Source organism: Myiozetetes cayanensis, unplaced genomic scaffold, assembly GCF_022539395.1.
Source record: "Myiozetetes cayanensis isolate MyiCay16 unplaced genomic scaffold, myiCay2020 scf7, whole genome shotgun sequence".
Lineage (NCBI taxonomy): Eukaryota > Metazoa > Chordata > Aves > Passeriformes > Tyrannidae > Myiozetetes > Myiozetetes cayanensis.
In genome coordinates this window covers 8,697,736-8,711,455 of record NW_026087964.1, presented here as the reverse complement: position 1 = coordinate 8,711,455, position 13,720 = coordinate 8,697,736, and the positions used below count along the sequence as shown (strand labels likewise).

The following is a 13,720-nucleotide window of genomic DNA, read 5'->3' as shown; positions in this document are numbered from 1 at the left end:
TAGTCAGCAAACAAAGAAGCCAAAAGTATCTTATGAGATATTGAAAAGAAATATGTTCCATATGCTTTAGAATACTGGAACCTTAAGCTATGGATGCAGTTGAATAACAAGGTGCATGACTACATGTAGATAAATATCTGGTTTATTTATCCTTGGTAGGTAAACAAGTAGACCTCATAGCTGCAGTTCAGGAAGAGGGGTAAACAAAGAGAAAAAACAGAGTTAGATTAGGAAGCAGGCCAGATTATATTTCACATTAAATATTACTCACTTAAAGGAAAAGTCGACAGAAAGGCAGAGATAGTAATATAATCAATTGTACATTACAAGAAAGCAAAAGATACACTAATCCAAATGGCCTCTTTCCCTCAGTTTTTCACTACTGCACTGTTCAAATAAAATAAAATACAAATACTTTGAGATATAAAATGTGAATGTAAATACCTCCAGAAATTAAAATTTATGGCTCTCCTAGCAACTGTGTCTCACACACACGTACATATATGCAGTATTCTGCACAGTATTTGGTGCAGGCTTTTGTGCTTTCACAGCAACGAGGGTGAATTATGGTTGCTGTGGGAACTATATCTTTGAATTTCTTGACTTGTGCTATCATCTGAACTCAAATGTTACATTAACATAGGTAAGCATTTGCTGGTTTTCTCCACAAAAAGGAAAAAGGAACCTATGTGGATGGTTACATATTTAACTATTCTTACCAAAGAAACAACACTTAATCTCATGTCTGGAGAAGTACAGAGCTCTAATTACTGTCACCCTGCATACACAAAAAGTAAAACAGAGCCACATAAAACCTGGTAGCCGATTGTGGCAGGGTACCCAAAGAAATAGTATGTGACGAGGTCATTAAAAGTTTGGGAGTTGCAATCCTCCTTTATTTGTTCAGCTTTGTAACCACAGGGTTTGAATACATGCTTGCTTTCAGGCATTTGATAAGAGGAGATACCTACAAAGAAGCTGCAAAGCATCTGACAAAGGTGTATATAGATACATAGCTGAGTGATCTTTGCAGGTGTGTCAGGGATGTCAAAGTCAGCGCTGCCCAGCCCCAGTCAGCTGGCACTGCTTTGGGTACTTCATGGACTTGCAGTAAAATAAAGCGATTTCTGCCATATGAGTATTGAGGTCTGACATTTAGGTCATAAGCTGCTACAGAGACTCACCTCAGCACAGCAGAGAAGGAAAGCCTCTTACTGCTACTAGAGATGTCCTCTAGCAGAGGTGTTTTGTTTCATGGTAGAATCAAAAAGCTCAAATTCTGAAGTCAGTTTCCTTGACACAAAATATTCTCTAGTAACTATTTCTTCAAGTTAGTGCTTCTTGCAAATAAACAAAAATCTGAAGCACAGGGCATTTCCACAATAAACAATTAACTTCAAAGCAGAGTTTACAATGCTAACAAAAGAGCTTATCAGAGAACCTTCAAATATATGAGTTATCCAACAGACAAAACCATATATTGATGAAAACAGGCCTGTATTAAAAATCTGAAAGATCATGACGATTCATCAGTAAGACAGACTTAACAAGAAAACACCAAGTCTTGCAAGAATAACACTTCTACTTTGCATCTTTGAGTCTAGTCATAACACAGAAGTTTATTCTGAGTATAAAGAAAAGCAGTATTAATATAAATTTGTATCTCCCAAAGAAATTGTGGGTTATTTTCATCTCAGGATTTCAAGACTCTACTAAACATGGTATTTAGTTATAGCAGTTGTGTGAAGTGGAAAGGCACATCACTAACAATGCAACCGTGCTGAGCAGTTTTACAACTCACTTTTGAATGACACGTGCCCTCTGTATGAATAGAATGTCAAATCAACAGCTCCTGTTAGTGTCTAGACGTAATTGTCTCTGAATTGAATACACCATCGTTAACTGCAATACCAAAATGGTTCCAACTAAAATAATGGAACTGTCTCTTGCACCATACTTCTGCATATTTTGTAAAAATTACATAATACAATAGGTGGAGAAAGATTTATGAGGTTAACATTTTGCATATTCCTGCAATCAGCCCAACTGTCAACACTATTCACTGTGACATGAGCCACTATAAAATGTGCTTGCAAATAAGCACAGCCAGAACATCTGGGGAATGTATGCATTCTGGAAAGAAACTGTATTTGATGGAAGACTTAAAAACATACAATGAGGTCAGCAGTTTTAAGAACATACAAATATTTTTAAGTATTATATATTTGAACTATAACAGCCACATACAAAATATTATGTATATAAAAAACCAGTATTTATTTAAGTACTTATTCTGAAAACTCCTGGAGGAAGAAAAAGTCACACGTGTCTACACTGATCCCATTTAACTTTCTTTGATTTTTATACAAATATAGCATCAACATAAGAAAAAAGTATGTGTGTACGCACATGTACGTTTGTGAGCATCCTAAAAAATAAAGAAATTTTAGAAATGTTTCACAAAATAACTCAAAATAAGCCACGAAATTCTTCATGTCAGCACCTTTAGGTATTGCAATGATGTACGCAACTTCCTAAAGTAATGCCTACGTGTTCTAAAGAGCAGTCTGCATATGTAAATGGAAGGCCACAATACCACATACAGGTGTGAATGGAATGCAGTGGTACTTTCTATGAAAGCAGTCATATTTACAGATTTACTAATTGGAAATATGAAGTAGGTCAATAGCAGGAAACTACCACATGCAGCAGTATTCAATGACAATAACAAGTGAAATGCTCCATTCTCACCTTTCAGAGGCACTGCAAGGGCTTTTACTGTCCTATATTTATCTTCAGAGAAAGAGTCACAGAATCATAGAATGACTTAGGTTGGAAAACACCCTTAAGATCATCCAGTCCCAGTGTTCACCCAGCTCTGCCAAGTCCACCTCAGCCACCCTCTGTAAGACTAATGCTCCAGACCCATCATTGCCCTTCTTTGGACATGTCCCAGCACCCCAAAATTTGCACAAAACATGAAAGGTGATCCCTCACAGACACATAAGTAGCACAGTGCAGTATTCACTCTTCTAATATTGAGTGTCCTCTTTAGCTTTTAATGACAAAAAACAGGGAATATATTATTCATTTGGAAAAAAAAGACTCACCTGCTTCTCACAATTCTAATTCCTCAGGAAACAAAGTCCCACCACTGCATCAGTTGTTGATATGAAACGACCATAATGAGGTATGATAGCTTTGAAAGATTTATCATTAGAGCAGGTAGCAATCTATAGTTCTACCAACCAATAAATACCAGAACCTAGGTATTTTAAAACATATGCCCAGAAAAGTCTGCTTTCCTTCCTCACTACCTGAACAAGTTTTAATAAGCACATGATTTAATGCCTTCTTGCAGTACCTCATGGTTCTCTACTTTTATAGCCACAAATGATATATTGACTCACTATAAATTGCACCACAGTGCTAAGGAGAGGGAAAAAAAAAAAGAGAGAGCACATTAAAAAGCACATTGGAGTGTGCACATCACTTTTGCCATTTTACATATATTTTACTATTTTCAAAGTACTTAGTTGTATGTGCTTACTGTGACAGAAGAACCACCACTTACACAGAAAAAATACAACAATGGCCCAGAAGCCACCCCCATCTAACATGGACTTGCTCTGAGGAAGGCCAGCCACCACAAAGTCCTTCCTGCATGCTACAGAAAACATTTATTAAACATCTACAGCATGTTAGTCAAACAACTATGTTTAAAAAGACCCAATAGGTTCAGTAAAAGGGACTGCATTCATCATATCAACCAAAGATTTTAGGGCGGTATTCAAACACTATTTTTAAAGATATACACTGAATATCTTATCAATACTGAAAACTGAAAGAAATTAAAGAACTAAGTCTCTAACTGTGTCCTTAGAAATCAGCAGACTATGAACTGAGTGACCAAAGAGGCATCACATGAAATCTCTGAAGTCAATCTTAAGAAATAATAATTTTAAAAAAGCCATGCAGGGTTTTAAAACAGGCTTCATTAAGTTGAACAAAACTTAATTTATGTGGCAGCTCCCTCTTCTGGATCACCAAACCCTGACAATTCAACTGAAATGGTAAGCTGCAGAATCTGGCTAGTAAACAGCACCTTCCACTTTTTGGGGTTTTGTCACATACCTTTAGGTGATTACAGACTTACAAAGATGTGAGCTACTACCCATTCTTTTGAATAAGGAGTTTATACCGAGTAGCATCCTGTGACAGAAAGGCAGTTGAAATATCTGAATACTTTTAAATCATTTTGGAATTTTTTCATCAAGCAGTACCAACACACAAAAGAAAAGATATTGACTACTTCTTTAAATCTCTCCTCATTTTACTCAAAAAAAATGCATTTTACTGCATTATACAGAAAAAGAACTGACTAATAAGAATGTTAAAAACAGGTCACTTTCCCATTTATATGGCCTGCAGTATGACTTCTGAATTCATATTTGCACAAGATAAGCTTCTCGGTTGCAATTCTTGAAACAGAAGCATCTTACCTTCTTGAAATTTCTTTCAGCCTTGAAAAGTTCATACAGACAAAACCTGCACAGTAGAAAAAACTTCTCTGTGCATCAGCTGTTCAGACATTCTCCAAGACAGCTTGGGCAATTTCTGCAAACATTTATAAACTGGAAAGATCAGAAAATGAGTACTCTTCTATCTCTACATAAAACTCAGTTCCTCAAAGGAACCCTGGCTTTCTGACTTGATCTATAATGAAAGAAGGAGCTTTGTGAAGATCTGGTGATTTTTCTGTAACTCAGCTGGAACCACAGGCAATTCTATACTCTCTAAATTGTCCATCACTAATCAAGCTGAACATTTGACTTAAATAAAAAAATAAGTCTAAATGGCAAATTTGGGACCCAAATGAAATCCCTGTTTACTTCATTAGTGTAATTATTGACAAAATCATTACCTAAATTAAATTATTGCATATGTAATGAGAAAGAGGGCACATAAAAGATGTCCCTGTAAAATTCTGGACTAGATAACTTGAAAGTATGATTTCTGACTTGCTAATAATTGCATAATCAGGCATGCAACAGAGTGATTTCATCTTTCACAGTAAGTATACCAAGTGCCTCTTTAAGGATGTGGCAAACTGAAACGTCCAGGGAAATTTTGATCATTCTGAGTATGGTTAAAACCAAAATTGCCAGGAGTTATTTGGATGGAACTGAAAGGATAATATAAAATGATAAGCCTTGTAGACATGGCAATAGTAAGAGAGAGAGAGGGAGGAGCTAAGATTTGCTGTGCAGGCACCCGCTGCAAATGGCAGACTTTCAGTGACATAGAGGACAGACACCTTTGCCAAACTGTGCATCAGTCAGTGGGCTGAGACCACCCACAAACCCCTTTCCAGAGACAAGGGACCAAGGGAAACTAAAACTAGTGCTGAGGAAACCAACAGAAACTAGAAAACTGACTGAGTATGTAAGGGGCAGACTGGAAAGCAGTACCCCACTAGACCTGCTGTTCAGGAGCACAGCAGGGTTGGTGGAGATGAGGTGGTCAGAGGCTGTCTTGGGTGTAACAACCAAAAAATTACAGGTTTTGATTCTCAGTGAAGTAAGGGGGTCAACAAAACCTCTACCTTGGACTTCCAGAGGGCAGACATTGGCCTGTTCAGGATACTGGTTCAGAGAGTACCTTGGAAACAGTCCTTTAACAGCAAAGGGGTCCAGGAAGACTGGCCGTACTTTCAGAAGGAGATATTAAAGGTGCAGGAGCAGGCTGTCCTGTGTGCCAGAACACGATCCAGTGGGGAAGAAGACCAGCCTGGCTGACCTTTCAGCCTGAACTTTCACTGAAACTCAGGGGAAAAAAAAGAGAGTTTATGACCTTTGGAAGGAGAGGTAGGCAACTCGGGAAGGATGTCACTAGGTCATACAGAGGGAAAATTAGGAAGACAAAAGCTCAGCTTGAACTCAATCTGGCCACTGCTGTGAAAGATAATATAAAGCGGTTTAATAAACACATCAGTAACAAAAGGAGAGCCAAGGAAAATCCCCATCCTTTATTTGATGCAGTGCGGGGCAGGGGGGGAACACTGTCACCATGGATGAGGAAAAGGCTGATTTATTTAATGCTGCCTTTGCCTCAGTCTTCAACAGAAAGACCAGTTATCCTCAGGGCAACCAGACCTCTGAGGCGGTAGACAGGAATAGGGAGCAGAACAGATCCCCTGCAATCCAGGAGGAAGTAGCTATGGAGCTGCTGTGCCACTTAGACACTCACATGGCTACGGGACTGGATGTGATCCACTCAAGGGTACTGAGGGAGCAGGAAGGATTTCTTCACTGAAAGGGTGGTTAAGCACTGAAACAGGCTGCCCAGAAGTGGTGGAATTACTATCCCTGAAGGTGGTCAAGAAACAACTGGATATGGCACTTAGTGTTGCGGTTTAGTTGACACGGTAGTGTTCGGTTAAAGGTTGGACTCAGTGATCTTGTAGTTCTTTTCCAGCCTAAATGATTCTGTGATTCTGTGACTAGAAAGTAAAAAGGCAACTGGCTGAAGACCACATTCTGGAAACTCAGACGATGAAGGCCACAACTTCTGGCATTAAAGATCCAGAGTTAGTTAAATAAGTTCAGCACGTTAGAAGAGCATGTGAAGTCCTTGAAAAGGGCAGGAAGATCTGAAAACTTGGTTAAAAAAAAAAAACTTAGTCTGTTTTTCAAGCACAAAGAAACAGCAACACCACTTTTCAGGTTACTGAAGAGGAGCTAACATCTTCAGTAAGATATTTACAATACAAAATAATTAACATAGTGTTAACAAGTATTTGCTTTATGATAAAATGACACTTAATGACTTGTAGGAGAAAGCATCCATATTAAGTTCAAACAGAAATACCATGTAAGCAAGGATTTTATTAATCACGGCAATTAAATCAACTCAATGTACTTAATGAAATTAATTCATTCCATAAATTCAAACCAACTCTTAATCAAAACACAAAATTAGGAAACAAATAATAAATGTAAATAAGCCACTCACCTTTTCCCTTTCATAACAACTACATATACTTTCTAGTATTTAATTGTCATTCAATGTCTTCTTCGTAGTAATCTACAGAAATATTTGCACAAAAGATTCTTACAAAACCCATGCTATGTATAAACAAAGACTCCATAAACAAGAGATAAAAATATCACAAAATGGACTAATGGAGATAAGTATCACTAGAAGTAAAGCTATTCGAATAAATATAATTTCAACATACTTTAACCTTTCCACTTTGTCTGTCATGCTGAGCTTTTCATATTGAAACAATGTCAAATTGTGCAGCAACAAACAGAAGTATAATCAAATACACACAATTTCTTGCAATGAGTCATTTACTGGATCTGGCCTTACACAGCCACAGACAATGTTATAAAGGAAGCAAAGCAAGATGATAAGAATTTTCAGACAGAAGCCCTTTCCATGTGCTGCAGCAGCTCTCAGGTGTCAGTGACAGAAAATCAACCAAACACCACCATAAGTGACTGTAAAATAAAGGAGGGATAGAATACAGGGAATTGTTGAATGTATAAACAGGGATGTATGAAACAGGACTGGAATAACTGTATTGTCCACATACATGGCATCAGAGGGTATATCAGGGTGATACACACAGAGCCCTGTGACACACCTTACAGTGCTGTATGCAAGCTGGCAGTGTCCTAAACGTACCCTGGGGTGACACAAGGGGTGTATCAGTCCCTTCCAAGCATTTTGGTTTCCTTTGAACAAACACAGAACTGTGGTCTGCAGAAGAGGCACTGTTCAGTACCCTACATCTTCAAACTGGACAACTGGAAGCCCAGAAGTGTAAAGCACACCGTCCAACTAAGATGTCACGGAAACACAACATCCATTCATGATGATGATCCTTCAAAAGAAATGTTGGCAAACTGTGAAGTGATTAAGAAAAGAGCTGCTACCCTGCATTTTCATGAAAGACCAAGGAAAAATCAATTGTTTGGTTCAGCCACAAAAGCACTGGGATATGAAAGCATCTACAGATGGAAACTTCCTATTTAATTGGACCTTACTAATGAAGGCATGACTAACAAGGACATTACTTCAGTTGTAAGCTTGTGCAAGCACATTGCTTTCCATGGAATTTGTGAAATAACAGAAAAGACAGTACTGAACCAAATCCAGACTGTCTTTGATTGAAAATTACACTAAACAAAAAGCTATTGGAGGTAAACCTGACAGTGATTAAATTCATATTAATGAGCTCACAAGTCTTCTAGTTCCTTAAAGTGGTACATTGTTCAAATGTATTTTTACAACAAAATAGTATATTACCAATCTTATAGTCTCAATAAATCTCTCTTCAAATTACTCAGAAATAAAAGAGAACATCAGAGCAGCATAAGGTAAGTGAACAGGAAGGTTCACATCACAATTCACAAGGCACTAATGCTAACCACGTTCAACCACAGAGCATAAAGTTACAAAATAGATGAAAAGAAAATTTACACTGTAAACCAATCTCAAGTCTTTGATGAGGTAACTTTAATATGATTTCTGACTCGATCTTTTCATTAACCGTATAATCATGACTGAATGTAATGCTATCTAGAATAACATAATGCCAGCTTAGAGTTCACAGCATAAAATATTTCAAACATGCTTTAACTTAGATGAAGTTTGAAAGAAGTTAATGTGATTTGGAACTTAAAGCAAAGGGTCTGGAATAAGCAGTCCTGTTAACAATCCACTAGATCATTTGGGCAAACAGCGAAAGATTTGACTTTTCAGAAGTCCCAAGGTACTATCTGCTTAATAGTTGACATTCAGCTTTTATAAAAATCACATCCTTAACTTTTATATTTAATTCTTCTAGCCTGTAAATGGATACTCTAATACTGTTCTTCATACTTTTGTGAGGCTGCACTTAATGTGAGCAAAGTGCTTTGAGATCTTTAGCATGAATAAAATATATTTTGCACTTAGACGTTAATTATAGAAGTAGAAATATTTGAAATAGGATTTTGTTTCAAGGCAGCAAGACTAAATCAAACATGATTATCTTGGCTTTGATTGTGATATTTTACTTACTATGCTCTATTTTTCCTTGCATTTGAAATATGCAATTTTGCTTTTCTGTTATGTAAATGAATGTTTTTCATCTAACATATCTATTTTTAGAAAAGGAATAATTTTCTTTCCTAGGCTAAGACAGAAATGTTACAGAACACAATTCTGAAGTCCAACTGACAGAGTACTGCAAGGTCATTGCCAGCATTCAATAGCAAAAGCAGCAAGAGATGCCCAGAAGACTCACTGAACTTAGAACATTAGTATGTAAAGGTGTATCTTCACAAATATCTATCTAGATACGTAAACAACACAGTAATATTTAATATAGATTAACTAGTCCTTCTGACCTTCAGTTAGGTGATCCCAACCAATGCAGCTACAATTACAAGTTGTGCCTTTTTTGAAAAGTAAAAAGAAATGGGATAAGGATAGGGAAAAAAGCCTGCACTGGAAATCATAACAACAATCTGCTTTAAGCTAAGGACCCTGTTTGGCTCTGTGTAATTTAAGTTATTTTAGCGGCAAACTTCAGCAGAGGAAAAGGTTTGGACTTTATCCAAAAACACTCCCATGCAGAAGTCACTGCCACCATGGACCTTTGTTGAAATGTTGTTTATCACTTCTGCAAAGTGTGTTGATTACACCACTCTTTGTGTTCCTAGATATCAGTGGCATTTAACGGACAATATACTCTGTGAAATACATGTCATATTTATATATAATCCTATTAAAATAAACAGGGTTTACTACCTGCAGATGACTTTGATTCTATAGTTTGTTTGTGTGATCACATTACATTGCTTCAGTTTTCTGTTCTCTGAATTAAAAACATGTAATATTTATATTTAAGTCACAGAGTAAAATTGGGAATCCAAAAAATGCCAGCATTAAAGAGAAATGAAGTTAAGGCTAGCTAAGTAATTTTAAAAATTATGCCCTGTGATAAAAGTTGACCCAATAAATCAAAGGAATAAAGCACCTGTTGAGAAGAAAACATTATCATCTCAAAGCAGTGCTGAAACACTGGTATTTACCCAGACAAATGAGGTTAAGAAGCATATTCTACTCATTCAAATCTTTAAATGAAAGTAAATGCCAACCTAAAGCTTGTTTTCAGCATTCTGTGATGCCTAAGAAATGCTGTCACTCACTCATTACACTCCCTCACACGGATGTAATTTCCACCCCCACCTATCGTCATCACATCTGGTTTGGTATGCAATTTCACAAAAAAAAAAAGTCACGTAGGCACAAAATCACAACATCTTTTGAGAAATGCTTTAGTATGCAAGACTGTGTAACCACACACACTATTAAGTACACCTTGAAATATGAACCACCATGGAATAACTGGGAGGAAAATCTTAGTCCAAAGCCTCAATCAAGCTATAGCTTATTATTAGTAGTAGTACACTAGGTTTAAATCACTTCTCCAAACAGCAAAGCACAAGACATAACACAAAACTTCACATCTCAAAGAGTCACAGGTAATAAAGCTAAAAGAGACCCCAAAAAGGTAGTCTTTCTACCTGCCCCAAGGCAAGGTCTATAGCTTTATCACTTCAATCTGTGTTTGTGAAACAAACCTTAAATATTTGAAATCAGTGAGACTTCATTCTCTACCTACTTCATATATTCCAGTGCTCCACTGTTGAAAAGTTTCTCCTAACCTTGAACCTGAACCCAATCTATTACAGAGTGCCACTTTCCTCAGTACTGGAAAGCTTTTCAGTCTAGCTGAACTTCTGATGCATTTTAAACCCTTAAAAACAGTAAATACACTCTTCTCAGGAATACACAGCAGCAGCAGAACAAAAGCATGGAGATGTGGTCTTAGCTCCACTTAACCCACTGAAAACAGACACTGAAAGATGCTCACGGCACTGCACATTACACATCTGGTATCATGGAAAATATATAGGTTCACACCTAAGTCTCTGCATCTTCAAAACCATACATGGTTTGAAGATAGTGGGGAAACTTTCTTCCCTGGCACCCAAGGACTGTTCTTTTTCTGATCACAGAATATTAAAAAAAATATATAACTTTCCAGCTTTCCTCTTTTTTCAAAGTCAAAGGGGTGAAAAAAGGCCAGGAAAAACTTTACGGCAGGTACTACACGGACCACCTCACACCATCACCCATCGACGCCAAGGCCAGGAGGGCTGATGCCACCCTAGGCCGCCAGATGCGAAGCACTACTTCTCAGAAACAAAACCAAACACAAACACCAGCCAAGACACCTTCACAAGGCCCGGAACACGCCAACCACCGGCGGGCACCTCCCCTCCTCTCCTGGGCACAATCGCCACCTCCGCCGCCCCACAGCCCCGGGGCTGCCCCGTGCCGACAGTGTCCCTCTCCCAACAGCGATTCCCGTTCTCCACACGCTGCCGGCCGGCACAGCGGGCGAGGGGCCGCGCCCCCCTCGGCACCCCTGTACTCACCTTCAGACACCTCGAACTCGGCTGCTCCATTGAGCTGGTAGAGGCACCAGTCAGCCGCGCTCTCGCCTGCGGGGCCGCCGGCTGGGCAGGAGGAAAGGCACAGTCAGTCGGGGCACCCAGGGCCGGCGGGGGGACTGGGCTGAGGGAGGGAGAAGGGAAAGTGGGCGACGGGAGAGAGAGGCAGAGAGTGGGGAGGAGAGATGGAGAGAGCTTAGGAAGGAACAGAAGGATGAAAGGGGACAGAGAGTGCCGGGGAGGGAGCGCGTTTCCAGATATACCCTGTTTGTGGGACATGGGTGTTGCCCTCCGGAAGGCGCCCACTGCTCTGAAGTGTTATTTGCTTTGCTCCCAACGCCCGTAGCTCGGGGCGCCTTCTCCTTCTCCCAGCGGAGCGGGCGCAGGCATCCGCCGCTGCCTCGGGGCGCTCAGGGAGCCGGGGGAGGGCGGACGGGAAGGAGGGAAGGCTCCGCCCGGAGCTCCCGGCGGAGGCGGCGCAGCCTCGCCAGGACCCGCCGCGCCCGGCAGGGCCGGCCCCGCCGCGGCTCCAACAGGTGCGAGCGGCCCCGGCCCCGGCCCCGGCCCCGGTGGGATGCGACGCCCCAGCCTGACCTCGCCCCCGGCCGGGAGAATCCTCCTTACTTTCCGTCCAGGAGAATCCCTCCGTGGCGTCCGTCCGGGACAACCCCTCGGTGCCGCCCGTCCCGCTGCCGTTGTGAGCTCCCCACCGGGTGCCCCTCGTGCCGCGGTGCGGGCAGCCTGGCGCGCACGGGAGCGCGTCCCGGTGCGCCAGAAGGCTGGACACACATCCCTGGGGAGCACCACGCACCAGGGCCTCGCCAGCGGCATCCGTGCCAGCGGCCCTGCTGCCGCTCCCGCCTCTCCACGCAAAGCACCGGTGGTTGAGTTTGCCCCTTGACATTCACCTCAGTTCACTTACCAGCCCTAGTCCGTGTCAGCTACCTTAAGGACAACGGCTACAAACACCATGTAAATTGTTGGGGTTTATATACACTGAACTCACTGCAAGGCAGGAGAGTGGTTTTCATCTGGTCCGTGAGCCCCTGTGATTCTGGAAACTGTCTTTACAGCCTTCCTGGGAGGTTGGTAAGAAAGACAACCTGTTACCAAGTAAGCCCAAGTGCTCTGTGCGGTGACCTGTGCCTCCACTGGGAAACAGTTAGGGGAATGGCAAATTTTAAAACACTGGAATAGTCAGCTAGAGCTAATTCATGTTAATAAACACCTTTATTCTGACACATGTCGACCCCAAAAACATGACAGGAGGAAAATGTAAAGGTACGTTAGTTGTTCTGTTAAGCAGGTGACTTTCTTGATACTTAAGGCAATTGTGACTGCTTAGCTTGTAGTTGGCGGCATCCTGCCGACATCCTCTGTCTTTTTTAGGCGCATGTCAGAAGCCCACATAGCACAGCTCATGTCAAAGAGAGCAAACACACTTTGTATGGGCAAATAAGAAAAGCTTAGGAAAGAATACAAAATGACTATAATCAAGCCATGCTATGAGATTAGGAGGCAAGAGGATAAAGTATCAATGTAGGCAGCTGTCGTGGCATAGTTACACTGGCTCCTCCATCTAGTTTTTGCTGTTTGTGAAATGGTATGGAAATGGTAAGAAAGAATTACTTTCAGCATAAATTCTATTACATACCTACATTTTCATCTGGCCCATCGGCCCATGTGGATCCACAAACTATTTACAGCATCCCTGAGAGGTTAGTAAGAAAGCAAACCTGTTATCAGGTAAGCCTAAGTGCTCTGTGCAGTGACATTTGCAATGTTCATCCGTTTTTGCAGCAAGTGATACTTGTGCAGGAAGTGCACCTTCCTGATACCTCTTTAGGTGTGTAAACTGTGGGCATTTTGGTTAGTTTTTCCTCATAAACCTATTCTGTTTAAATATTTACATTCTTCTCCACTACATCCAAAACAGTGTCATACTGTGGCCTTTGCGAAGAGTAAGTAGAACAATTGCAGTTTCTGAAGTAAATAGGTTTTAAACGGGGGTAACATTCTGCAAACATTTTCAGCTATTCTGGAAGCAAAGCAAAACACCAACACTTAAGCTTTCCTGGCAACTTCACCTAAATTACAAAGACTGTAAAGCCTTTTGAGGTAAAAAACCATCAGTTCATTTAGACAGTGTGTGTATATATATCCCCAAGCCATATGTTTGCTGGATGTGCACTAGCATTCTTGGA

The 13,720-nt window shown here is 40.5% G+C and overlaps 1 protein-coding gene across 1 annotated transcript in view; it reads right to left on the bottom strand.

Moving 5' to 3' along the window:
* The window catches only part of PPP2R2C (protein phosphatase 2 regulatory subunit Bgamma), a 190,088-nt gene extending 178,187 nt beyond the window's left edge, over positions 1-11,901 (bottom strand). The window contains exons 1-2 of the mRNA XM_050337793.1: positions 11,780-11,901; positions 11,502-11,582 (exon numbers count right to left, since the gene is read on the bottom strand). Of these exons, the coding sequence (XP_050193750.1) occupies positions 11,502-11,582; positions 11,780-11,795 (97 nt within the window). The 5' untranslated portion in view covers positions 11,796-11,901. The remainder of the gene's footprint in view (positions 1-11,501; positions 11,583-11,779) is intronic.
* Between the last annotated feature and the right edge of the window lie 1,819 nt (positions 11,902-13,720).